The sequence below is a fragment of the Boleophthalmus pectinirostris genome, unplaced genomic scaffold (genome assembly GCF_026225935.1).
Source record: "Boleophthalmus pectinirostris isolate CB_2022bp ecotype Guang Dong unplaced genomic scaffold, ASM2622593v1 HiC_scaffold_12, whole genome shotgun sequence".
Lineage (NCBI taxonomy): Eukaryota > Metazoa > Chordata > Actinopteri > Gobiiformes > Gobiidae > Boleophthalmus > Boleophthalmus pectinirostris.
This window is the reverse complement of record NW_026571018.1, coordinates 948,003-975,877: the sequence shown is the minus strand read 5'-3', so window position 1 is coordinate 975,877 and position 27,875 is coordinate 948,003. Positions and strand designations below refer to the sequence as shown.

General features: G+C 39.1%; 2 protein-coding genes, 1 long non-coding RNA gene and 1 pseudogene across 5 annotated transcripts; 3 read left to right on the top strand and 1 right to left on the bottom strand.

Moving 5' to 3' along the window:
- Positions 1-1,351: 1,351 nt before the first annotated feature.
- Positions 1,352-15,608, top strand: slc25a14 (solute carrier family 25 member 14). Of its 3 annotated transcripts, none has more exons than XM_055148390.1 (9): positions 1,352-1,518; positions 2,491-2,610; positions 4,983-5,121; positions 5,912-6,006; positions 7,264-7,349; positions 7,830-7,925; positions 9,547-9,671; positions 10,301-10,514; positions 12,216-15,608. In XM_055148390.1, exons 2-9 carry the CDS (start codon positions 2,547-2,549, stop codon positions 12,255-12,257), a joined length of 861 nt encoding a protein of 286 aa, XP_055004365.1. In that variant the 5' UTR covers positions 1,352-1,518; positions 2,491-2,546; the 3' UTR covers positions 12,258-15,608. The 3 variants fall into 3 exon arrangements, with proteins under 3 accessions (XP_055004365.1, XP_020787930.1, XP_020787931.1); XM_020932271.2 differs by having other exon boundaries at positions 1,353-1,517; positions 2,488-2,610; XM_020932272.2 differs by lacking the exon at positions 1,352-1,518 and having other exon boundaries at positions 2,472-2,610.
- Positions 9,343-16,507, bottom strand: LOC129407427 (uncharacterized). The gene is made up of 3 exons (XR_008631532.1): positions 16,378-16,507; positions 16,124-16,211; positions 9,343-9,696 (listed from the first exon to the last, which is right to left on the bottom strand). It is a non-coding gene; the product is annotated as an uncharacterized LOC129407427 (long non-coding RNA).
- On the top strand, positions 16,508-19,360 carry btg4 (B-cell translocation gene 4). Its single transcript, XM_055148391.1, has 4 exons — positions 16,508-16,913; positions 17,351-17,488; positions 18,073-18,349; positions 18,899-19,360. Exons 1-4 carry the CDS (start codon positions 16,741-16,743, stop codon positions 19,112-19,114), a joined length of 804 nt encoding a protein of 267 aa, XP_055004366.1. The 5' UTR covers positions 16,508-16,740; the 3' UTR covers positions 19,115-19,360.
- Positions 19,361-19,745: 385 nt separating this feature from the next.
- LOC110166961 (heterogeneous nuclear ribonucleoprotein A/B-like) lies at positions 19,746-27,703 on the top strand (annotated as a pseudogene).
- Positions 27,704-27,875: the final 172 nt, after the last annotated feature.

The following is a 27,875-nucleotide window of genomic DNA, read 5'->3' as shown; positions in this document are numbered from 1 at the left end:
AACTCAAAGCAGGGACACACGTCTACTCATAGACTGAGGGAGACACAGAGTGCTCGTCTGACACTGACAGTGATGAAGACTGCAGAGCTCCATTCAGCTGCTCACCTGCACACATGGACACAGGGGTTGATGGAGACAAGTGTGCACCAGAGACCAGAGCCACTGTGAACTATGGAGACATGTCAGGAACTGGCGAAGGAGGTGAGAGCAGGAAATACAAGTTCTCTGTATAAAGAGAGATTTGGGTCTAAATATAGATTACAAATACACAGGAAAGAAATTCAGCTGTTCAGTTTGTAAGAAAGTGTTTGCTATAAACTCTCATCTCAAAACACATGAGTATACACACACGGGAGAAACCATTCAGCTGTTCAGTCTGTAAGAAAACATTTGCCCAAAGGGGTCATCTCAAAAGACATGAAGACACACACAGGGGAGACACCATTGAGCCGGTCATCCTGTAAGAACACATTTTCTGTCAAGAGTTCTCTGCATATAGAAGAACACAAAAAAAAAAAAAAAAATTAATTCATCTGTATACCTTTTTCTTTGCACTAGCAAGGAACCTTTTGGTATTTTTCTCTACTACAGTCAGATTTGAGCTGTGGAGGGTTGGATAAATCACTTCCATGGTTCCATGGTGATTAATTTTGCTTTTTGTTTATTGCAGGTTGTGTTTTGTGTTATGTAGCTTGTACATTTAGGATAGTCTTTGGAGATAACGTTGCTGTAGGGTTTTTGGGTCAGTGGCATAAATTAGTTTCAGTATTATCCTTTATTGTCTATATTTTCTTCAACAATATATCTGAAAAGGCCTACTCATCCGTTCAGCCTATTAGAACACTTTAACATATGCATTATTCTTTACTACAATATCATGCTTACAAAATGACTTAATTTTTTTACTTTTGTCCCATGTGAATACATGTACAAATTGAGTGTATATTCTAAAAGAAGGAAAAACCAACCAAACAAACAAAAAATAAGAAAAATATATCTTTGCAGTCCAACAGTGGTATCTGCTGTACAAGTGTCAACATTATCAAGCGCACCCACAAGAGAACACTGTTGTCTCATAAACCACAGGATAAAAGTGTCAAGGTAGATTCTAAATAATAACGGATCCCTACTGCACCGACAATAATTCAAACACATTCGAGGCATGACATGTTAACCAGAACTCCAAACCATCATTTTGTTTCATTCACACATGTTTAACATACAGATCCTCCATGTTAAGGCAGTTTATGCAATAGCAGAAATCATATGTATTTTTATGTTTTTTTGGCATTTTAGCTTTTATTTTGAAGCTGCTGTATGGACTTCCTGTTGCTATGGCTCCCTGCTCTTTCATGGATCTGCGGTCACCGTTAGCTTCAGACATGAGGAGACGCGGAGGGCAGCGGTAGCGGCTGTAACTTTTGTGCTTTTCTTCAACCAAAGTCTCGCCATGTCCGGGCTTTGGACCGTGAAAGCTCAGCCCGAGGGGAGGACGTGTCTTTAACCAACCCTAAAACGTGAGTGATCCTTAAGTGATTTAGTTTTTTTGTCGGTTGAACTTGTTGCTGCTGGACCGAAGTGCTAGGCGGCTAGGGTTAGCATTCGAGCACTACAAGCATAAGAGGGTGGATTTTATAGTAATTTCGAAACTGAATGGCTAATATTTTTACACAGCCATCATAGTCATATGTTGTACTTCAAATAAGCATGAGATAAAATTCCTTGTTGAATATTTACAGTAAATACGAACTTAAATCGAATCAGCTGTAATTTAGCACGTGCCCACCTCATCTTGTATATTAGCCAATAGAAATGCGATGTGAGTGATTGATGTAGCCACCAGCCAATAGGACTTGTGCAACGTTAGCGTTCTGTTTCATGGATTTACAACCTCAACTAAAATATAAATTTGCTTCACATGCATTTATGACTATGAGTAATTTTGGTTTAGTGTTTTGTTCAAATAGGTGTCACAAAAAAAAAAGGTCATTTTCAGTGATTATAAATGGCGATGTAACCGGAAGCTCATAGAATGTCTTTAAAAATACAAATCAGCTAATTAATACATGCAGTTTAAACAAGAATTGTACATGTATTAATTCATACATTTAATTAATAAATGCGCGTGTCATAAACTGAATGACATGTGCGTGTGGTTGTTCTTGTAATTAGTTGGTGCATCTTGAAAAATTTATAAAAAATAGATGAACGCCCGCCCTACAGGAATCATGAGCCAGTACGAACCTTCGGTGCGTGATTGACAGGTCTCTTAGCCAATAGAAGCCCCACAACAGAGGACCGGGGCTCTATGGGCCGCTCTTTGCGCTGCAGTCCGCGGAGATGCTGATGCTGAGGCAGAGCCCGTGTTGACTCACAGCTAGCCTGGGCTCATTTTTAGTTTATTCCCAATGTTTCTCGAGATGTTGTGCGTTCTAAGGCTGCAGCCGTGCTTTGACCTGTGTGTGGGTGCGCTGCTCTTTATTCTAGCGGGTCTGCAGCAGGTGGAAGCCGACTCCGCCGCCTCTGCCTCCGGCTCGGAGTCCGACATGGCCAGCCTGAACTGGAAGCCCTTCATCTACGGGGGAATGGCCTCGATTGTCGCAGAATTTGGTACGTGATGCATGCGCCACTGTTTAAAAAAGAATATATGCAGTCTATGGCCACAGCACTCAGTTTAATCTATATGATCGTGTGAAGCACATTAAAAACAGTGAGGGATTCCCAAGTGCACAGCGGGCAATTCTACTGTGATATAAACATAATTTGAATAGAGCAAAAATAAATAATATTGATGCAGGATGTTCTAACTAGTGTAAATTAATGCTCTATAGGTCCCATGTATTATTAGTATTGAAAAAAGTATTAAAAATTCAATGTTTCATCAGAAGCACGTGATTGTGGTTAGAACTCTATTAGCACCATATAACAACACCTTACTTTTACAATTTTTGTAACATAAAACAATATTAATTTTACATGGTAGGTTCTGAATAATATTTCTATGACACTTTGAGATGGCTGGCACCTTACAATACATTTGTAGTGAAAATAAGAAAATGATATGTGACTCCTTCAGATGGTTCTTGGGCAGTCCTTCAGTTTGTGGGTTTGCCTCATTTAGAGTTCTCTTTATCTACCTTTGTGTCCTCCTTTGGATATTTTTTTGTTTAGCACCACAGTGGAAATGTTGTAGTCTACTTTAAGACCTGGTTGAGTCCTAGATTAGACCTGGAATGTTGTTACAGACCTGTATTAAGCTACATTTTCTTTGGTCGTACTTGGAGTGAAAACTGACAAGAGCCATTGATGTTGAAGAGGTTAATACTTACTACTTTTAGCACTGATGTTGTATCAGCACTGTTAGCGTTTTTGGTAATTGCATTTTTCAGTTTGCTTTTAAAATTGTAACTCGTACAACTGCATTTTACCATTACAACCAGACATAAATGATTTTAAGGTAACAAGGTGCATTTAATATGTTTACTGAAATGAATTTGAGTCTGTTTTGGTATTAAATTGCAATGATGAGTTACTTAGTAGTCCTCCATCTATAAATAGTCTAGTATCATGTTTTACCTTCTAAATAAAGTCAGATATCAAATTAGTAATGTAAAGTAAACAAAAGCTGCAGGGGTCTCTTCAAGAAATTAAAAAGAATGATTTTATTTTTGGCACGTGACAGTTTTTACACATAAACAAACCTGCTTTTTATAGAGAGATATCGAGCCAATATTTGTAGCACATCGGCTACTGGTCTTTAATCTCCAGCACAGGCCAATTTTATTTTGTTTTGGTCCAACCAGCTGCCTGTAAAGAATACACATATTCTTTATTTGAAGTGTTTAACTGCACAAAACATGACTGCACAGCTCTCTTGAAGGTTTGTGTTTAAAAAATGAAAAGGCAGTTGATGAGTTTATAGTAATGTAACATAATGTGTATTAGCAGACTCTATTGGCTGTCAATTGCTCTGGATATTGCCAAAAGTGTTGTGGTTTGGTTGAATTACAAAATTCTTGGTTTAATACGTTGAGATAGTACATTACAATGCAGAGCTTACATATCATTTGTATTCATGCAAAACATAAACAAAGAGACACTTTTTTCTTATCTTGCTTTCCCTTATTCAACTTTCAGTGTCAGAGTCAAAGCGTTGTATTGTAAAAAGTATTGCCTTTTTTTTTTTTTTTTTTAAACCTGGTGAAGTTTGTAATTTTACTTCCTGGTTGGACATGAGCAGCAGACATGTGACACATGTAGAGGTCATTCCATAACTGTTATCTAGCAACCATAATGTTAACAAGGACCAACACCTGTCAAGCTTACACATCATTAGTTAATATTAGATTCAAAATATAGATACCAGCACCATTATTTTGTTGAATGAAGGTTTACTTCATTCATATTTTTATACTTTTTGTCTCAACCTTTTCTCCTCAAACTGCCACTTAACTCATGTAAGACTATGATGTAAAAATAAAATATTTACCTCAGGCGCAGGTACTATCCCACCAAACCAAGTCAAAATTAGAAAAACATGAAAACCTGTCTTACACATTTTAAATAAACCTGTTAAAATTGAATGTTGTTTACAAAAGCTCTTATGACACAGTGTTATATGGGTTTAATGTTACACCTGTAAGTAAGTCTGGGTGACTATGGAAACAAAGAATACTTTCCAACATAGTTATTTATAGTCCTGGTTAGTCCTGGTTTAGCCTTGGTTTAAGCCTAGAGTAGTTTTTGTTTTGTCAGACATTCTCCATAATGTTAAGACTGTTAACAACAACTAGGACACAAGCTGATTATCAGACTACAATTAAATGCATAATAATTAGATGCAGATAGCATACATAAACTAATTTTGACTTTAAGAGCTTCTTATACAATAGATGTGTACTGGGACAAAACTCATGGAAAAAAAGGTTAATTATATTGTTGTGACTGTATTCTAACCCTGCCCTCTGCGTTTTCTTCTTCAGGCACGTTCCCCATAGATTTGACCAAGACGCGACTGCAGGTCCAGGGCCAGTCTCAGTACACTGAGGTGCGGTACAGAGGCATGTTCCATGCTCTGTTCAGGATCGGCAAAGAGGAGGGCATCCGGGCGCTCTACTCAGGGTGAGGGGACTCAACCATCTCTATTTCATCAGACCAATCTATATTAGTTACTATACTGCTACTGGAACTGATATATCACCCATCCCTAAAATAAATTCTTGGTCGACAAAAAACATGTCCCACCGATCGATTAGTCAACTAAAAGGGACCTCTCAAACAATGTGTGGTCTGAGCTCATTTTGTTACTTTCAATCATACAGAAAACTATATTTTGGTACTAAAACTATATCAAAACTAGATACTCAATTGAGCAGATATTCATACAAACAAACCACATTAACACAACCGAAATGAATCTTTTCTGAACAGTTTTGTAATGATCTTGAGCCTTTTTGGAACTGGTAGTGTATATGGTACCTGAAGAAAATGCCATTCTTTTGTGTTGTGTTTGGTTTGTGTTTTTTCCCAGAGGGCCACATAACCAAACATATTCAAAGTTAAAGGACATGGAAATCATTCAAATGGGTGCTTTTAATGTAGTTGTGACAGAGCCACTGTACTTTTTAATAAGGCTTGGAACATTCATTTTAGGTTTGTGTCACAATACAGTGTAATAACATTGAGTTTATAGTTTTAGATTTTCTCAAATGTGTGTAAATGTGCTGTAAAAAGTTCTGCTTATGATTATTTATTTATTTATGTATTATCAGCAGAAATTCTGTATTTAGTTCTTAAATATTTATCCAACTAGAAAATCTTTATATTATATATTAGGGTTGTTAAAATGATTATCCTTTAAAGCACTTTGAATGACTTAGTGTTTATAACTTGCCTTGATTTTGTTCCACAGGATCTCTCCCGCTCTGCTGAGACAGGCCTCTTATGGGACCATCAAGATTGGTACCTACAACACTATGAAACGCTTCTTTGTGAGTCGCCCAGAAGGTGAGACAGCTCGGAGCTGTAGAATTCCAAAAGGGGGAAAGAGAAAGTTTTCCCTATTGATTACATTGTACTTTATCATATCCAAAACTTCATTCATTTCATCTCTTCATCATTTCTTTTAGTGACTAGACTAAGAACTGCTATATAACCACAAAAATGTGCATCTGAAACTATGACTTGCCCCCATCTGTATTAAACCATATTGGCCTATAAAATGTTTTGATGTCATCTTGAAACCCGGGAGCTGTCATTATATTTTCATTTAATTTCTTTGATTGTAAGGTGCACTATGTAACATGAGAAAACTGCTTACATGATTGCATCCTTTGTGACCATTCAGATAGCCGTCATTCTTGGAGCTCTATTAAAATGGTTTAGTAGAACTCATTTGATGATAGATTTTCTTGTACAGCCTCTTCCTTGAAATGCTGTTTGCTTTTCTCTGAATATACAAACCAGTCAGTCGCTTAGTCATTTGCAAATTAAATAAAAGGTAAACCTTTACTTTCCCTTCAATGTATCAATGAATTATTATGCAAATCCAAAAATTTATAAGACAAACCAAAGTTATGCAATAGTTTCTATAACTGATAAGTGTCTTGAGTTACCATACTTGATAGGTGATAAGTCTTTTCTAGTTTTGTAATTTTGGTAAAGTTGTGTATAATTTTACTTCCTGTTTGGACATGGTCAGCAGATATGTACATACATACGTATTGCCCGTAATATTATCAAGGGCAAAAATGAAACAAAATCATATTATAATGTGACACATAAAAATAATTGGCAACACATTTATTAAATCAATGTTTAAACTGTCATAAAAATGACTTCCGATTTTGACACAAACTTTAGGCGCACACTATTTTAAAATTGGCTCAAATTTCTGAGCACTGCTGAAGCCAGGTGAGAGTAGTGTTTGCAGTTAAAATACATGGCTCATGTCCCTTTTACAGTGTGAGCAGGTCATACGGCCCATACTACAGAGTACACGCTCTTGTTGTGAGATTTGTATGAGATTCAATGGCACAGTGTAAGTTTGGGAATGATTTGGAAGGTCTTAAAATCACACAGTGTAAGTTAAATAGACAGTGCAAGTTAAATTGAATCACATTAACTATGTTTTATTGAAATGAGGGTCATTGGTATTCATGTTAGTGTTGAGTCTCAAGTACTGAAATGGTGTTTGTGTCTCTGTTTCTTTCTAAGAAGATTTAAACCCTGTATCTCTTGTTTACTCATGGTACCTCTGCACAGATGAGACGATGGTGATAAATGTGTTCTGTGGAGTGGTGTCTGGAGTCCTGTCCTCATCTTTGGCCAACCCCACTGATGTCCTCAAGGTTTGAACACACCTCTGCTCTATTGCTCTACTGTGTAGACAGGTTTTGTTATCCATTCAAAGGAGCGGTATGTTTGATTAAAAATTTCATAAGCATGACCTAACTGTGTCTCCAGACACAAGGTAAACATGTTCAAATTAAATATAACTACTACTGATAATAACTAATGCTGATTTGATACTCAAAATTGTTTGTTTAAATTTGATGTTTTGGTTCTTGAGATAATTATCCAATCAGAAAGCAGAATAAGCCTCCTTGAGTCTCTCATTTGAGGTTCCAGTTTTGATGCTGAAATCTAGTTGGTTAAAACCTCAAATGACTCCTTCTGATCTGAATAGTCACTACCTAAACCCCAGCAACTGTAGCCAATTGTAGCTAAATTGGTGCTAGTGCAGCCTCTGCAGCTCAGTCAGGGAATTCTGAAAGATATGAGCTTTTGTTTGGTGCCTTGCTCATAAGACCCATGTCCACACTTTTCAGATCCGCATGCAGGCACAGGGCAGTCTGCTGCAGGGGAGCATGATGTCCAACTTCATCAACATCTACCAGACAGAGGGCACCAAGGGCCTGTGGAGGGTGAGGGCTCAGGGTTCTGTATGTATGTCCATGGAGGAATGTTCAACAGTTACCAGGGTGACATAGTGCATACATTCAATTCAATCAATTTCAGTTTTATTTTTTTCAGTGTCAATCATAATCCCACCAAGGCACCAAAGCTGATCTTACACAATAATTGTCAGACTGATTATAACTTAAAGTTTAGTCCCAAAGGTAGTGGGGTCACAAACATGTCCACAGCCCTGCTCATAGCCCTGCTCAGAACTCTGATCACAGCTCTTCTCTGGCTCATGTCCGTCACACAGTGTGAGCAGTTCAGCGTTTACGACCATCACTCCACACTAGAGGTGAGATCGGGCCTAAAAAATCCAGCCCGACCCGACCCGGCCCGCGGGTATTAAAACCCGACCCGGCCCGAGGCCGACCAATTAACTTGATTTGCAGGCCCGAGCCCGAAGCAAACCCGAAATGTCATATTTTATTTGTGAGGACTCGGGAGGAGGAGCAGTGCTCAGCGTCGAGGTGCCAGTCTTTTGCTCTCGTATGAAAGCAAAGCGCCACATTGACGACATTCAGCGAAGCCAACGCAAGTTTCTGTAGCATTTTCAACAATCAATTTGAAGCTTTTCCACACCTCACTCTTACCGGTGCGTGTTTGTCTTTTCAGTTCTCCTGCTTTTAGTTTAACTTCTTGCTCCTCCATATTGGGGATACCAGGTCAAAATAGATGCAGACTTGCGGAGGGGAAGATGATTAAATTAAGAGGGGGCGTTCACGTGCGCAGAGCTCTGGCTCTGCGGATCCTGTTTAGTAGTTAAATAGCAATTACATTACTTCTCTGTTTTATCCATATTATTTATTTTATAACAAGTATTCCTTAGTTTAGTATCCACACATCGTTTTAGCATACATTTTATAAACATATATTTATTTGAAGCCCGAGCCCGACCCGACCCGAAGTAATGATTGATATTTTAGACCCGACCCGACCTCGGGTCGGGCTTGGGCTCGGTCTTAAGATCTTACCTCTACTCCACACACACCGTATACGGTACAGTGTGAGCAGATCTGTGGTTAGTTCTGTATGAGATTCAGTTACACATTGTGAGTTTGTGAATAATTTTGAATGTCTTGAAGTTGTACGAATTCACACAGTGTAAGTCCATCATGACAGACAAAATGATTGATTTAAACTACACCTATTCAGGAGCCTGTGATCAGTACAAGTGTTCCTGGTCCTGTTTAGGCTTTGGTTTTGATGATTGTTTTTATGGCGAGTGTATTCCTGAAAAACTGTTGGCTGATGCTAACTAGCTTTTGACTGTAATGTTATTTGAAAAGGAGTTAGAGCATTGCCCCCCAGAGAATGTTGATGACATGAGCTGCAAAGTGTCATGTTTGTGTCCGTACACCAGAGGAAGCCTTTATTGACAAACTACTTATAATACACAACATTTGATCAATCAATCAACATTTCAGTGGTCACGGATATGAAATTGTAATGGTTTGGTTGCTTATGAGTTAGAAGTCCTCAACAGTTTCCATTCAGTTCTTTAAAGTTAATTTTGGATTTCTTGCTGACCTAACTTTTGATTTTAATTCTAGCTTTCTGATTGGAGTCTTTCCTCTTTGTCCTCAGGGTGTGATCCCCACAGCTCAGCGTGCCGCCATTGTTGTTGGTGTAGAACTTCCTGTTTATGACATCACCAAGAAACACCTCCTGCGCTCCGGCCTCATGGGAGACACCATCCTGGCTCATTTCATGTAAGGTTTAGTCCCATGATGATTTCTTTAAAACACACATCCATATTCACAGCAGTATACAAAAGCCATTATCAACACAACTATATTTACACATTTGTGTTACAGAGTGGCCCCTTGTTCTTGTCTGAGAGACTCACAACATCCACTATTAACTTTAAAAATGTTAAAAATCAGGAATTGCTTTTACTTTTTTCAGTACTTCAAGTAATTAACAGTATAAAGGCAAAGTGAGTCCACAAGTACTGATTGTGGACGCAGAGGCTCAGGGTGAATATTGCAACTTCTGTCAGTGTGTCCTGGGGCAGCTGTGGCTACAATACTAACATACCATCACTGAGTGTGGAGGGAATGAATACTGCACTGTAAAGTACTTTGGGTGTCATGAAAGGCGCTATATAAATCCAATGCATTATTATTATTATTATTATTATTATTATTATTAAAAGGACTGAAAAAAAATCTCTAAAAACAAAGGCAGCCCATACCATATGGCCCATATGGTCTAAAACACTGTGCAGATCTGAGGAGTGAAGCAATTTTGATGAGGCTAAAAACAATAATTATCTTCAAAGTGCTGTGTTAGTGAGGGCTTTTGGAGCTGAAATGATCTCATCTCTGTCTGTGCACAGCTCCAGTTTCACCTGTGGCCTGGCGGGGGCACTGGCATCGAACCCTGTGGACGTGGTGAGGACGCGGATGATGAACCAGCGCGTCCTGTCAGGGGCGCCGCTATACAAAGGCACCATGGACGGCGTAATGCAGACCTGGAGGAACGAGGGATTCTTTGCACTCTACAAAGGTTTCTGGCCCAACTGGCTCCGGCTCGGGCCCTGGAACATCATCGTATCCTTCAGTAACTCCAAGCACGGCTGTGGAGACACATTGACAGCGGCCATAGTCTAGTTTGGAGCTTTCAGTCAGGCTCGCCCATCTTTACTTGCTACACTTTCAGTACCAGCTCGGCCTGGGTTCTAATGTTGTTATGTAGGTGCTATAACAGAGTTTATCAACCTGTTTAGACCCAAGGGCTACTTCAAGAGCATTAAGTGCTACTATTTCACTTCAGAAATATATATCCATAAAATCTATGCTTTTAAACTAATAGTGTTTCCAAGAGCAAAACCACTGTATTTCCAAGAATCAGACTGCAGAAGTGCAGAGAGTCCTAACAGACAGCTGGGGCAATCCAAAGCCTCTTTCTGTCTACTGTGAATTTAGAACACATTTTGTCAAGGAAAATGTGTGTTTTTGTTGCTTTTTAGTTGCCATCACTGGCACAACAGAGCATTTAGTGCATTCTGAATTGATTTAAGTAGGGCTGTAATTCCTTCACCTTAGTCATCCAAAATTTGTATTGGTCATCTAATCACTATTTAGATCAGAGGTGTCAAACATACGGCCCAGGGGCCGGATCCGGCCTTCAAAACCTTTAATCTGGCCCTCGGCTGATTTTCTACTAAACTATTTTAATGATATTTTCTATTAAAATACTGGTAATTTTCTGCGCCGCTGATCATAGCAGCGTCTCCAGCGTCTCTGTGCGTGGCCCCTCCCACCAGAGCAGCACAAATGAAGAATTGTCTCTTTCCAAATGCTCTTAACAGACGATCGTTTTGACTGTTGACCGTGACACCCTCATCAGCAAAATGTCCAAAATAAGAAAAATTGACTTATTCCTATTTGCATACAAGTTAATGTTAAAACATTGTGTAGAAATTGCATTTTTCTTAACCTCACACTCTCCTCGGGGTCACATTGACCCGAAGAAAACATTTTTTTTTCCTTCCCGCTCTCTTGGGGCGGGTCAATCAGACCAAAAAATGTGTTTTCTCACCTGGCGAGAATTTATTTAAAATACATTTTTGGGTCTGATTGACCTGCCCCAAGAAAGCGGGAAGGAAAACAACATTTCTTTGGGTCTATGTGACTCCGAGGAGTGTGTGAGGGTTAAATTTTCAGGTTGTTTATAATATATTATAATATTATTTTGTAAAAGAAAGAGTTCATCAATTAAAAAAGATTTCTATAATAGATTTAGATGTTATTTTTGTGGTTTATATACCATGAGTTTTCTGATCCGACCCCTTTGGGATCAAAGTCTGTTGGATACGGCCCCCGGACCAAAATGAGTTTGACACCCCTGATTTAGATTAAGGGTTTATATTGGACAACAGCAGAAAAAATGTGTGGGTTAGCTGAAGATTTGGTATTTTTTGGTATTTATATGTAAAAAGTGAAATTAAACTTACTATAAATAGTTGTTTTGCATGAACTCCTGTGCAGGTGTAGCCTTGTGAGTGCAGTTTGGATCAGGTACAGAGATACATATGTTTTAAGAGTGTTTGTCATGCCTCCTTTTTAGTCTGCTAATTGATTGACAGGACATGTTGTTGGACCAAGAATTTCTTGACTACAGCCCTACATTTAAGTTGGCTGCTCTCACTCTAGTTTTACTGCTTTGATAAATATACATTATACAGATGGTGTTTTAAACTGTGCTATCTTCTGTTTTCAACATCTGTTGTCCTTAACTGTGTCCCTCAGTTCTTCATCACGTTCGAGCAGCTGAAGAAACTCCCGTTTTAACCTGAAGAACTGAAGTTTGTATCTCACATGTGTCACATCACTGAAGTATGCAGCTCTTTTCTGCAGCTCATGGTTTATTTACCTCCATTTGGAAAGACTTGAATCTCTCTCCTTTGACTGACACTCCCAAGAAGCATCAACCTATTCTAAGTCACCACACACTTCTGCCCTGTGTAGATAATGTACAGATTTCAAACACAGACCTGAAGTCGGGCACATGTGAATAGAATGTTAATTGTAAATCATTATTCTGACGCTATGTTCTTAAAATTAATTTGTAGATTACTTTGGATTTGAATGAAACACTCTTTATTCTAGTTTGAAACACATGTATGAGTTACTTGTTTTTTTTGTTTTTTTAATATTTCTTAAAGGGCCTTTACCTCATTTCAAACTATGACCCAGCAACATGTTTTAGTTTGAACTTGAAACTCCAACCACTTGGTCCTTTCTGCCTCTGTGACACAGATGTGTGTCAATGATCAGTGAGGTTAGGAAGGAGTAAGGAAAGCAGACAGTGTGCTTCCTTTCAATCCTCCTTTAGCATAGGAATCATGAGAGGTTCCTAACCTGCGGTAAGGAGCTATGCAATCCCATTATCCACTGCCCAGATTAAACAAAAACATCTTCAAATACTCATTTACAAGTTATACATTGCAGCAGAATATTAAATCAGCTAGATAAATGTAAATAAACTCACTTTGTCACTTGTAAAGCAATTGCTTCTGAGTCACAACAGCTCGTTGATCTTCCAAAGTGTTTAATGCTATAATGTGTCTATTGTTTATCATTTTACTGAACAGCTGTTCCCACCACTGGTTACGAGGTTCTTCTCCTCACTCGTCCTTGGTCCTTTTAGTTGACCTCATGACGAAGCTCTCAGAGGTCAAGGAAAACGACAGAGGTGTTTTTGCCCAATTCCAGATTGAGCCAGTGCCATGCAGTTGTGTTCTTATAGTTCTCCTTATTCCCGATTGGATGAAAGGACATATTACCTGAGAAAATGCTATGTTTGTAAAATATAACAAATTAATTGGTCTTATATTTAGCAGTTTTTATCTAACGATGCATGACGTAAAAACATTTATCTTGACACAAATACATTAAAATCAGGTACTGGCTCTTTAAGATAATTACATTAGGACACTTTGACCTTTTGAGTTATGTTACACTGGTCCTAAAATTCACAGGGAAAGACTGACCTTTTTCCACCAAAGCTATATTTTATTTGATGTTTTTTTTTTTTTTTTGACTAGACTTTTCCAGATCATTTCTTTTTTCTCTTCTCTTCTTCAGTATTAGAGATTGTGAGGCTTGCTGCCAAACTGTATGATACTGTTACACTAAAGAGAAGAGTAAATGCTGTACAGACTTCTGAAACGAGAGGGTTTTATCTTCTATTTGCTGAGAGGAGATCAGCTGTTATGAAAATCTATTGTAGCATTGTTAGGTGACGAGTGTGGCATGATGAGAGTACTGGGACTGCTGTGCCAAAAGAATCAATATGCTTTATTATCAGTTTTTTTTTTTTTATTTTGTCAGAATTGTGATTACCACTTTTAATTAGTCACATTGAATTTCACAGTTGGTTTGCAGATAATGACTTATATGGATTATGGATACAAATTGTTCTAGATTCTAGAGAAACCAATGACCAATGAGCTCTGCCAATATGTAGGGTCGAGTTTGATTATTTTTATTTCAGTTGATGTCAAGTTACAGTACTACAAACTCACCCAAAGCCCCCCCCCTTTTTTTTTTTTTTTTTTTTTTTTAAAGAACAAACCTTTTAAGAGAGCTGTGTAGTCAGGTTTTGTGCAGTTCTCTCTTTGCACAGAAGTGTTCAAATAAAGCTTTGTGCAAATTCTTCAGGCAGCAGGTTTACCCAAACTAAATATCGACCTGTCCCAAGTACAAGTGTCAACCCAATATATCTGTCTCTAATTGATATAGAAGAAAAATTGAGCTTGTCATTAATAGAAATGATCAGTATATTTGACTTTTTGACTCAGAGAGGCATTTGGTACAAGCTCAAACCAATCAATATGGACCGAATATTTATTCTAATGGAATTCCACAAAACAAGCCGTACAAAGGCAGAAATCAAAAATGTGCTCACCATTTTGGGCAGTGTGCACTTGTACACGAGGCTTGACTTGTGGGGATGTCAGACACAAACGCACACATTTTTAAGGTTTCATTATTTGTTCTGTAAGGTGCAGCTTTGTTGAACTTTGCTTATTGTTTTTCTTGGCCTTGCAACACTGCAAAATGTTCAAGCAATATTCTCCCTATTCACCCTAGATAAGACTATTTACATTTGCCAGTGGTGGGTAGTACAGCCTACAGATGTACTCAAGTAAAAGTAATGTTAAAATCATGTTTCTCAACTAGAAGGCCAAGAAATGACTCAAGTAAAATATATATTTGGGCAATGTAGGAGTAATTGCAAGAGTAACTGTCAGGAAGCAACAACTGATTTAGAATTTGAAGTGAATGGAATTGGAAGAACAAAAACATTGAAAATACCAGATTTTGTGCATTATTTAAAAGATGGACACAAAAATGAGAAACTGAATCGTATCTGAAGAACAGACTGCAAGAAATGCAAATCATTGTTGACATCTTTGTCACTTGTAGACTTATTCACAGTGGGAACAGTAACCAAAACATTTACTCAAGTAAGAGTACTGTTACATGTACAATATATTACACTTATATAGACATGTACTTGAGTAAGTAACAGACTACTACCCACCTCTGTTGACAACCTAAAAACACTATATTCTGTGGATCTTATGCGAACATATTGTTAAATTTCAGGCAGCTTTTACATAACTTCTCCACTAGTTACTGAAGTTGCTTTTATTTGTGTAGCAATAAAGTAAATTATGAAGTCAATTAAAACTATATTTTATTATTTTCTTTACTATTTAAAACTATTAAAACAAACACATTGTTTTGCCAAATTAGAATGTTATTGATTGAAGCACACTTTGTTAAAAGAAACTACTGTCCCCAATATTTATTTTCATGTTTTGAATGTATTTTATAGTGTGGGCAAATGTACTTTTGCTGTTGTGATTTGTAATGTAACCCCAAAAACTTTTATTTGAATGTTTGTTTTGCTGTAATTTATAAATGAAATACCATGTTTTTATTTATGGTCACCTTTCTTATTTTCAGAAAGAGGATACCGTTTTTGACCTGTACCTTTATCTGTAGCGCCCCCTACAGTCGAGGCGCACTGTTGACTCTTTTGTATTTCCTGGTGCTTTTTGTGTATCACTGGTCTGTGTTTCTGCTTGGGTCACTCTGAAAGAATTAAATCATGTGTGGGTTAATACCTCAGTTTTTCTTTGTCCAAATATTAACCGGCATTTAATGGTTCTATGATATTATGCAAAATTGTGAGTTTTTAGCCGTCTTGGACTGCTGTTGCCTCATCAGAAACATCCCTGGAGTTGTTTTATTGCATTGACACATGTTCGCGCAATTCTTTATTATTAGTCTGTCTACATCTCCAAAGCTGTAACTGAATAAATGCAAGGTGGATTCAAATGATTTGAATAATTGAAATCCACCTTGTGGATCTAATGATTTGAATCCACTGTGGAACCTTTAAAGCAATATCATTTTCATTTTCATCAAATGGGCTCTCCACCAAAACTTGCAGAGTCCTGACCAAGACTAGCTCCAGATCTGGACATGTGTTCCACTGCTCCTGATAGGTTTAACTCAGAAACACTGAAGGATGGGTCAAATGCAGGACACATTTCTTTATGGGGACAGTGTACTTTGGCGTTGGTAGAACAATTTTGACATGCCTGAACAGAGCAGCATTAGAGAGGCATTCTTTTACTTACACAGGAGCCGATAGCTGAGCCAGGATCTGGACTGATGCTGATACCAGGTGCCTCACTGTTTATCAAACACTTCATTTGGTCTTCATTCCTTTGAAAAGAACAGCAGAATCCATATTCCTTCAATGTGTGCCCTTGACCGTGCATAGCTATGCAAGTTGTTTCTTTGCATGAAATTTTCTGCAGTATCACATTAAATAAGAAAATTGTTTATTAAATTAATTTGATATTGCAAAAGAAAATGCTATGGATCCTACCTGTGGACTGAAGGATTACAGACAAACGATCGAAAAAACGATTGAAAAAAACACCAAATGATGTGAATAATAAACGCGGGGTAGGAGGTGGGTGGGGATGAAGTTGTCTTGTCCTACGCTTGTTAGAGTCATAAACGTCAGGTGTGCTCCGTACGTGCGCACCTGAGCTCATTTAACCCCGCTCCGCCCCGCGCACGCCCAGCGGCTCAAGCTCCTGTTTTAGCTCCTATTTAGAGAAAACCAAGAGTTTCGGGCGCGGACATGTCGGCCTGATCTATCTTTGTTTTAGTAGGTTTTGTTTTGTAGGGCTTTCCTACTTGACCAGTTTTAGCTGATTTTAATCGCGTTAGTTTGCACGGGGACATGAAGGAGGAGATCGCCGCCGCCGTGTTCTTCGTGGCGCGGCTCGTTAAAAGATACGGAGCTCTGGGCAATGACGACAGAGACCGGTTTGCAGCGGCGCTCACGTCGGTGCTGTTTGAGAGCTACAAAAACCACTGGCACCCGAACGCACCATCTAAAGGACAGGCCTACAGGTCAGTGAACGCACCACGCTGTCATCTAAAGCGCATCCATCTGCCTGAACCTCGATCAGCTTCACTTTCTACTCTAGTTCATTGTAAAGTTCTAGTAAAGTTTGTCCATGGGAAATTTAAGTCTCTGCATCTGACCTACTTAAATTGCGTTGGTTTCTGCGTGGAACAACAAGAGAAGCCAATGGGCTACTTCATTTGAAATCATAATAAAAGTCATCTGTTTGTCACAGTACTTTTTTCACCACTCTGAAACTGGGCAGTGTTGTAATTGTGCAACAAAACGTCCAGTAATCTTCAGTTGTGTATGGGTGTAGTCTGCAGTAGAGCCATGCTGTGCTGTGATCTATTTTCTGATGTCTCTCCCCACTCTTCATCCCCATTTCACACTTGCAGTTGTTGCACTTTTATTTCTAGCCCTGTGTGTTTGGGTCCTTCAGGTGTCTGCGTGTGAACCGTGCCCGCCTCAGGGATCCCATCCTGCAGCAGGCCTGTGAGCGCAGCCTGGTGCAGTACCACGACCTGGGGCTGCCTCTGGAGTTCACGGTGTGGGTTGACCCTGGGGAGGTGTCCTGCAGGTCAGAGCCACAACAAACTTACAACAAACTATGGAGTGTTTAAATTCTGGAATTATTCTAGTTATTATTGCTCCGGGTTAATGAACTGTGATTGAAGGTACACTACAGCAATGACTGAAAATCATAGGCATTCTTTCCATATGGATTGAGGGGATTTGTATTATGTCCTGCCCATAGACTGTAGAAAGGAGTGGAGAAATTGAGTGTGGCATTACCCACAGCATTTGACTCCAGCCAAATGAAGCTCATCGAGGCCGGCGATAATGGGGCTGAATTTGAAGCGGAGTTCTGCATTAGGAATTCTGACTGTGAATATCATGGCAACCAAAGAGCCAATCATGAGCAAGGATATTGAAATAGCAGCCCCACCCCTACTGCTAGTGGGAGTGACTTTGGGGAAACCAAAAACAATCAACTGATTGTCCACCTTTTTGGGTGCAGTTAACATGTAACATTTAAGCTGTTTTTTTGTTTGTTTTTTTTAAACCTCATAGTAACTGCAGTACAGGTTCTAATGCCAGACTTTTTACAAATCTTTGCCAGTGTTTTAGAGCCATACTCCTGATCCCTTTGACTGTATGCAGATACGGTGAGCGCAGTGCCCCCTTCTGTGTGTCAGTGGTGAACAGCGGTCGCCGTGGAGATGGGGAGTTCTCACGCCGCATCCATGACGCTGTGGAGCGAGCGAGTCTCGAGATCCAATCAGGAAGTTCTTCAGATGAAGAGGAAGGGGTGGAGCTAAGTCTGAGCATGAGCAGTAACAGCAGCAACCAATCAAGTGTTTGCCCCGCTCCCACGCCACCCAGCAACCCCGAACCCAAGACCATCCCCACTGTCAGCAACCCCAACAGCGTGTACAGGGTGAGTGAATCTCCATGTGTGAGGGTTGTCAAAAATATTAAATCGGATAAAAGATACTTAAACTGGTATCAAGACTAGATATTTGAGCAGGTATTGATACTAAAGTCCCACTCGCACAACAAAATTGTGAGACTAAACAAGACAATTTCCCCACCATCCAGTTTGGTTAAAGGAGAAAAAAAATGTGATCTTCATTTTTATTTTCTACATTCACACTCAACTAAACCACATGTGCACTGTAACACTGAAAGATTAAACCAAAATTGCCAAGTTGCAAAGACTTTTTTTGGTATTGTCTTTGGCTGCAAATGACAAACCCTGTCTTCATGGAGTCATATATACTTCAGACAAGTATTGTTTAGATCGTGTTAGGGCTATTTTAAACAGGTTCTTCATAACATTCAATAAAATACTACATTTCAGACTTGTTTTCAGTATATTTCAAATTTTAATCCTGCTGCTGTTGAATAAACTTTGCAGGTGTGCATCAAGGGAGGGCATCTGATTTAAGCTTATTGATGGTGTAACCCTGTTTTTCTGTTTTCACAGTTCAGTGAGTTTGCTCCTGGAGCCCCACAGACCTGGCTCACATACCCAAAGAGGAAGCCCTTTTCTGGGGAAGCCTTCCCACCGCTGCCCCCTCCATCTTCAGGTCCGGCTCCACAGTTCTCAAATCAGAAGAGCTTCAAGTCGTACAGAGCCACGTTCACCTTCAGCGGGCCCAGAGTGGATAAGTACCATTGGGTCAGCAAGTCCCGGTCCTAACGCCCAACTCATGCACTTTGAAACTTATGTTTTTTTCTTTTTGTAACAGTTTTTTGTGTCTTTAAAAAGTAACACTGAATAATTATTGAATGATTTAATTAAGTGCTGTTTATGCATGTTTTTAAATGTCAAATATTGTTTTAAAAGCTCTCGATGTAAATGTTTTAAACTGAAATTGTAGGAAATGTGAATAAAGTAAAGTTGAGCTGTTAATGAAAAGAAATAAAAGCGTCCTTTCAGTTCAAACCTGGCTCTTTTATTACCTGTAGGATAAAGACTAATTCATAACTTGAACAAACTGGATGGATTCTTTGTTAGATGCACTAAAGCCCATATTTTAGACGGTAAAATTTGAGTTGAAGCTATCTTTTATCATTGCTAGTGTGCTTGAGGTTATTGGAAGAGATACGAGTTTTTGTGACTTAACTGACAGTTTAGTTACTGAAGCAGTAGCACAAATATATATTTTTATAGTGAGAGCATATAAATGTTTGAAAAATCTGAACCGGAAACTGAAAATGTGACTTTCTGTTGCGTTTGGATCAGATCGACTACACAACCAATCATATCCACTTTAACATCACAAGGTAGACCTCAATAGCGAATCATAGACTGTCTTGTTGGTATGCGCGTCCAGATTTTGTTCGTTTCCGGTCGTATATATTTTGCCACGAGTTAGCGGCGAATTCGGAGCGTGTCCATTTTGAGCAGCGGTCCGGCGTTTTGTCCAAATTTCAATCAATAGTAAGCACAGTTTTACTAATCCTTTTCACCTGATCAATGAAAAGAAGCCGACACACATGCAGCTTGTTTGTTTTTATCCCTACACTTATTTAAAGCGCTGCAGTTTTCTGGAGGCTTCCACGTTAGCCGCTACGGAAGCTAACAGTTCGTAGCATCGGGTCAATTCATTGCTTTATATCATTTTGCGATCATTTCCAATTAAATGTACCTGTCCAGTCGTTTCGAATCTTACTGAACTCTGATTTCATGCACGTATCCTTCACATGATTAGTGTTTTTTAATGAAACAAAGTGTTTTTAGCTGCAGGGCCTGCTTTTGCACTGGCCGAGCGCGGGTCACTCAAAATGTTAAGCCCGTGATAACCCGCTGTTTATTGGCCTTATCAGCTCTTCTAATTCTGCGCTGTTTTACGGCTGAATTACAACTGATCCGTGGGGATCTGCACACATATTTGACTTATAATGCTTTCGTATTAAATTGGGCAACATTTTTTATTTTCAAAATCCTCTTTTCGCCTCAGTGAATGGCTGAATTAGAGGTGCTGGAGAGTCCACAGTGATGAATGGACCAGGGCTGCTCCTTTTTCCTGTTTAGAATGTGGACAAATTCTCTACTAAACATAAAAAGTTATGCACCCTCAACTTAAAGTTTTGGTAAAGATTATTTTGCTTGATTCAACTTAAATTAAGATATTTTTCTTCAATATTAAGAATGATTTGTCTTGATTTGGTCTTATTTTTGGAATCTTCATTTTAGTAGGTTTATGGTGTGTTAATTTAGTCAGTTTTGTTCAGGATCAGAAACTGTTGACTGATGGAGATCAGATCATCAAAAATTAATGTGAAACTTCTAATATTCAAAAACTTGTGAATATAACATTTTCAAAATAAAAGTTTACATGGTGATCCAGATATGTTATGTGCGAGCAGTTAATACCCCATAGAAGTGTGATTCCCTATTCACACGGGATTAGTTTGACCTGTGGACCTTTGGTGATTTGTATTAATTGTGGAGGATGCCTGAGATTTGAATCCCATGCAAATGTGCCATGTCTATAATTTGTAAAGTAAAAATTCCACTGCAAATGACCTACTATATATGGCCAAACACAGATGTCTGGTCATACTAGTCCTGCATGAATCTGCATCTAAATGTTGTAATTGTGCACCTTTTCTGATTTAATCAATTTCCCTTTCAATCTCTGTCAGTGTCAGTAAAATAGTCATTTATAGACTTTGCGTATCCTGTGCAAATGCACCGCAATTAAAACACAGAGGTGGGGCAGTAATTTGCAAATTACCACACGTCCCCAGGTTGTACTTACCCCTGTGTGTGTGTGTGTGTGTGTATAGATGGATAGATAGATGCAGATTATATATTGAGATCCAGATTATCTATAGTACATTGCACTTGTTTATTACATTCATTTAAAAAAAATATATTCCAAGTTCGATTGTGATCAGTCTCGCAGTTCTGTTACGTTGGAGAGGAGAGGAAAAACTCCTTCAATAAATCCAAATGGGGGTTCATGTAAAATGATAATGCAGTAACACAGATGATTGTGTTTTTATTTGTATTGTTCCTTGGGTCGGTAGGGGCAGACTGCTGTGATGCTGTGGTCTTTTAAATAAAGACTTTTAAAACTGTCAAAAATATCACATTTTTGATCTGGTCATAAACAACTGAACCATGGAAGCTGGAGCTACATGTTCACGGCGTAGCACTAACTTTGCTCTCTCTCTTTAGCCTCTTTAGGAGTAGTCTTGACAAAATGGCCGACTCTGAGACCCTGTTGATGGAGACATCGGATCAGAACGGAGCAGAGGATGAGAACGGTGCTGAGGCCATGGCGGAGGACAATGATGATGGAAACAAGATTGACGCCAGCAAAACCGAGGAGGATGCAGGGTAAGTGTGCGCCCCTCAGTGAGAACCACAGCAAGTGTGTGAGGCACTTGAGTTAGGAGAATAGCTAAAAGGCACAGTATATAATAACTGTATAAACTTGCTCAATTTTCACCAGGGAGAGGGAAAAATAGATTGATTTGCTATAGTGGCAAATGTTTCTGACACAGTTATATGGGTTAAATATAGGGGTTTGTGGTTTGGAATGTAGACCTTTTTGCAATTTCCAAATACCAATTAAAACTGCAATTTTGTAGTATGCAACTTTTGGGCCAAAAATGAAAAGCAAGTTTGTTTGCTATTTCTTCAAGGTGGTTGTGTTTATTTAACTGAATGGCATGTGTTCTTACTCTCAGTGGGCTTGCTTCTTCACAAACATGACTCTTAATTCTCCTGGAGGAAGGCCTCCTCCTGCTTGTTTCCATGGAAATGTTGTTCCTTTGGTTACAGTCTTCCACAGTATGGCCTAAAACATTTCTACCTCCATGGAGAATGTTCCCTTTTGTATGGTTTTAACATTCTATTTCCTTGTCCAGGTGACGTACCACCTCTAGAGTGCAGTAGTAGAGGGTGATGTGTTGTGCTCTGTATACCTGTTAGTGGCCTAACAAGATTGTGTTTTTTGTTGACAGTAAAATGTTTGTGGGAGGTCTGAGCTGGGACACAAGTAAAAAGGACCTGAAGGATTATTTCTCCAAGTTTGGGGAAGTGACAGACTGCACCATTAAAGGAGAACCAAACTCCGGCCGCTCCCGGGGCTTCGGCTTCGTCCTGTTCAAAGACCCGGCCAGCGTCGAGAAGGTGAGCGCTCCACTGTGTTAAACAATCAACTGTGATTTTAATCTCAATGCTTGTTGGAAAAGTTTGATATTTTCAGCAGCAGTTGTACTTATGCGCCTGGATAGAGGTTTCTGTAATGTTTGTAACTTTTTGTTTTAGGTTTTAGAGGTGAAGGAGCACAAACTGGACGGACGTCAGATTGACCCTAAACGAGCCATTGCCATAAAAAAAGAGGGGGGGGAAGAAGATCTTTGTGGGAGGCCTAAAACCAGAGACGTCAGAAGAAAAAATCAGAGAATACTTTGAGACATACGGAGAGGTGTGTTCAAGGCCTGTGTAACATGCTTGTACTATAAAGTGTGTAGGTGAACATATCTAGGTCACTAGCCGCTACACTCCAAATAAGGAGTGAGCATGGGTTTGATTCTAAAAACTGTCACCCCTCTCTGTAACTGTTGCTGTCAGTCACGTCATTTTTGTCTTAAAATGCTCGTATTAATCCACTCTACATGGTCCTGATGTTTTTATTTGACTATTTTGTCCCTGAGTCAAGATATGAACATTAGTAACAGACCAGTCAGGTGCCTTCTTTCCTGAGGTTTCTGATTGACTATTCGGTTGCAATGATAAGTGCGCTCAAAATTCCATAATATGGATTTAGACTCCAGATTAGCTGCTATAACTGCTAGCCTTGATTGGCTTCATTTGGCGTCAAACACTCTTGAGTGAAGTCACACTCCCTTAGTTCACTTATATGGAGCATTTATAAAGATACATATTCTAAATAAGAAGTTAACATGTCAAACTCTCATGTTCTTCACCCTCTTTGTTCACTTGGTAAAACCATGTCCTTATTCCCTTTTTCAGCTGGAATCCGTTGAACTTCCAGTGGACACTAAATCACAGAAACGCAGAGGCTTCATCTTTGTCACATTTAAAGATGAAGCTTGTGTCAAAAAGTGTCTGGAGAAAAAGTATCACTCCATCGAAGGAGGAACAGTGAGTAGAAGCTCTTTTTAAAGGAGACCTATTGTGCAAGAGGTCTTTTATATGTTATAAAGGTTTTCCCTCTTGTTTTACCCTCTAAAGTTTTATTTAGAGCACTTCATGCATGTTTGAGTATTCTTTGTTCTCCTGCATTCAAAACATGACTCGAAATATGTCTGGGCTTTAAATGATCTGGGGCTTATCTTTTTTATAATTAATTGTATTTGTATTTAAGAAGAGGTATTACACTTCTATTGGGTATTCACTACTGAAAATGCTATATTGGTCAAAAACCATAAGAAGGGATGGAATAGGGCCTGGGAGACATTGCCAGATTTCTTAAACATGCATAAATGATCCAGAAAACCTTTTCAGACATGTTTTTTTTAATGGGGGAACAATGTTATAACACGGTAGAAGTTTCCAAAAATATTGATTTAGCATAATTATATTTTGTTTCCAGTGTGAGTTGAAACGCGCCCAGCCGAAGGATCAGTACCAGCGGCGAGGAGGCGGGCGGGGCGGAGGTCAGATTTATTTCAAACTCTTTTTTCCAATGTTCCGTTGGTTTAATTTACTTTATTAACTCTAAACTTCTTATTTCAGGCCAGGGCTGGAATCAGGGCTATGGAGGGGGCTATGGTGGCGGCTATGGAGGGGGCTACGGCGGCGGCGGCTATGGAGGCTACGGAGGCGGCTACGGAGGCTACGGTGGATACGGAGGCGGCTATGGAGGCTATGGAGGATATGACTATTACTACGGGCAGGGATATGATTATGGTACAGCACTGAAACATTTCAAGTTTTTCTCTAATTTCGTAATTTATTTGTCTGACATTTTGCTTTGTGGAGCTTTGTTAGAAATGGGACAGATTTGCTCGGTACCTTGGACAGTGACAGTTTTGACGTCTCTTGTGTCCTGTGGGCGTTTTTTGATTTGCCTTTTTGAGAATCACAGATGTTGTTTGATTTGAAATGTTGTGTTTGTTTCAGAAGGAAGTGGGAGCTATGGTAAAACTCCACGACGTCACCAGAGCGGATACCGGCCGTACTAACGCTGAGTGAGGACAGGTCAGTGTCGCCTCCGCGTTACCACAGCACGTTTGTGTGCTTCTGGGGAAATGGGAAACATCCGTCTAACACTGTAGTCAACAAAAGACATGTGCTGTCGATCCAGGAGGTGACAAGGGAGCGTAACGAAAGCTCTCAAACTATTGCTTATCTCTGTGTATCTGACCAAAACTAGGGATGTCCCGATCACATTTTTTTGCCCCTGCCTCTGAGTCATTTGATTTTGAGTATCTGCTGATACGGAGTCCCAATCCGATAGTTCTATAAAACATTATGAAATGAACTAAGCAAAGAAGAAGATCCAGGATGTTTGGGGGGGATCAGATTGTACTGATTTCAATGTGTAGTATTTGGGCTGAACTTGGTGTGAAAAATCAAATGTCCCAAACTTTAAATTTTTTTTATTAACTTTTCTAACCATGCACCGTCATTGTTGAAAATCTTGTCTTTTCACAGTCTGGTCTTGGAATGTGTAACTTAGTAAACTTAATGAACTGGACAAAACAGGAGCGAGACCAGAATCAGATCAGACCTGAGACTCAACTCTGCACAATCTGCACTTTGTATATTTGATATTATATGGAAGCCTGTGTTTTACATTTGAAAAATTTAGGCTCGTCTATGAAATCCAAATAATACAAAATCTTACCAAATAAAAACAAGATGACAGAAGCCCCACAGCCTCTCCCCCGCACCACCACCACATTCATAAACCCACAGCGGAGCGCACCACAACATCGGTCCCACCGCTCAGTAGACACTCCATGCCACTTTTCCCACCCTCCCCACCAAAAGCGCCAACTCTGTTGCACAACATGCAAGTGTGAACATGGGCCACAGAACACCAGGTAACAGCGCCCGAGCACGGCACGGCCCAAAAGTCCCAGCGTAAGTGCACCTCTAGTACAACAGGTGCTGGGACAGACAGTTGCACTAACTGGATGTCTCCGAGCAAATCCTCAGTTAAAAAAAACAAAAAAACAAAAACTGTTGTGTGCTGTGTGTTATATACGTATGTTATTTATCCAATACCTGATCTGAACATAACGGCCGAGTCCGGATCAAGTCCGCAGTTACATGATCGGATCGGGACAACCCTAACCCAAACTGGACTCACAAGACTTTACCTGCAGGGGGAGTTCATGCAGAAACTACGATTTTTGCAGAAAATGACTAGAAAACAAAGTATTTATCTAAAGAAACATGTTAATCGTGAGTCTAATCTGCTTTTTTACATAGAAATACCAAAAAGTACCAAATCTTTAGCTAACTCATCCACTCACTTTTCCTTTTTCTTGTCCCATATAACTCCTTATCCAAGTACAATGATTAGTCATCATCATAATACACATTTTGGTCGACTTAGACTCCATCAACCGATGGACTCAATCGACTAAAGGACTACAGCGCTACATTTGTCAATATCCATCAAAGTTTTCTTTCCCACTACCACCAGGTCTACAACAGGATTTTTCCAGGTCTAATTTAGGGTTAAACCGAGAACCTAAGTGTAAAAGTGGACTACATCATTTCTACTCTAGTTCAAAACACAAAATCTTCCAATGGAGGACAAAATAGTGAACTGAACTCTAAATTAGACAAACTCACAACTTGAAGAGCTGTCAAAGTATCACCTAAAGGCATCTAAGGGCAAAATATTAAATTAGCCAGGCAAAAAAGTGTGTGCGCACGAGATGGCAGTAGCCTGTATTTCCACCCTTAGTCATAAATGGCATACATGCCAATAACATAGTGCACAGTACATTAATGCAGTTATTTATCCTTTAAATCAATAAGTAAAACTCTGTCTCCATATCCATCCACACTATTTACATATTTACACTTGATGTTGCTCTGTTCATACAGGGCAGATTAATGCGCACAGGTTTGTTTGATTAAAAACCATTGTTTGGTTAGACGTGTAAACCCGATACTCAGTACCCATTTCAATACGACGATGATAATAAAAAACACTCTTTATTTAGACAATAAAATGTGATTTTCAACATTAAATTGTGGTTCTTTTATATTGTAGCCTCGTGTGTAATCCCTCAATGGTCCAGTAGGTTCACCAGTGGTCCATGGGTGTATATTAGTTTATGTATGTATTCTACTTGTTCTGATACAGCTCAAGATCATTCTAAAGACATTCAGGAAAAGTTCATGTCTGTCCTGGGAATGGGAACCCTAACCACTGAGCTACTGCTGCCCTAAAACACGTGTGCAGAAGCATTTACCCACAAAGATATCTGTTCACTTTGAGCATGTCCATCATTATCTCTTGGCACAAACTTGAAATAAAAACGAATCAATCAATTAATTATTGAACCTTAAAGCTGTATTTTGTTTTTCAGGACTCCACTGGGACTGACAGACCTCTTTTTATGACAGAAGACCATTTGTACAGAGCCAATCCAAATGTAACTTAACCATGTCTCTTTTGTTTTTCACCTTTTTTAAGTTTAATTTTAGTTTTTTTCCCCTCCCTGTCCGTGTTGTGATGTTTCCTCTCATTTCCTTTTTGGAAGTGAACATTTTACTGTACTTTTTGGTACCTGTTTTGATTCTATTGTATTGTAAGGGTTGTATTTTACATGTTTGCTTGCTTTACGGAGTAGAAACCAAGGCCCTGTAAACAAGCTTTTGAGGAAAAAAGAAATAAAGCATTTTTGAGTAATGTTTATTTGGTTTTCCATGTTTCCAGCGCTCTTACAATGTCGACGTGTGGGATTACAACTAGTTTGAATGACTTCCTTTTTGCATTTTTGTAATAACGTCATGGTTTTTGTGCATCTTTTTGTGTCAGGAGAAAGAAAAAGTGAAATATTGAAATTAAGTCTTTGGTTTTGGTGTTGGTGTGTATTTTGGTTCAAACTTACTTTTAAAATAAAAATGTGCTTTTTTTTTTTGTAACCCCTAAGAACGCCCTAGAAATTAAACAAAGTGATTTGAACTTCTTGTGGCCCTAATTGAAAATTTGCTGTCCTGATTTTGGTTCAAATGTTAAATCTGTTAAATGCCTCAAGATAATGTCTGCTTAGTTTCCCTTTGTCTTAACAGCTGAACGTTAAAGTTAATAAAACATGTTTTATCATTTGCATATTTCATTGTTCTGACTAGTGGCATAAAGAAAATCTTCAACAATCTATTGCATTCGCGTGATATGAGCTCATTATAGAGTTGAAGGGCAGGTCAGAGCTGGCAGGTGGAGTTTCCTGTGGAACTGTCAGGTTTGTTGGCCTGGTTTGTGAATTCACACGAAGTAAAAACTGGC

Bases quoted from the DNA above. Each gene is read 5' to 3' on its own strand.
- btg4 (XM_055148391.1), top strand. From the start codon at position 16,741: ATGAAGGAGGAGATCGCCGCCGCCGTGTTCTTCGTGGCGCGGCTCGTT. The intron at 17,489-18,072 runs GTCAGAGCCACA...GACTGTATGCAG, and splicing joins CCTGGGGAGGTGTCCTGCAG to ATACGGTGAGCGCAGTGCCC. The intron at 18,350-18,898 runs GTGAGTGAATCT...CTGTTTTCACAG, and splicing joins ACCCCAACAGCGTGTACAGG to TTCAGTGAGTTTGCTCCTGG.
- slc25a14 (XM_055148390.1), top strand. From the start codon at position 2,547: ATGGCCAGCCTGAACTGGAAGCCCTTCATCTACGGGGGAATGGCCTCG. The intron at 5,122-5,911 runs GTGAGGGGACTC...TTTGTTCCACAG, and splicing joins ATCCGGGCGCTCTACTCAGG to GATCTCTCCCGCTCTGCTGA. The intron at 6,007-7,263 runs GTGAGACAGCTC...ACCTCTGCACAG, and splicing joins CTTTGTGAGTCGCCCAGAAG to ATGAGACGATGGTGATAAAT.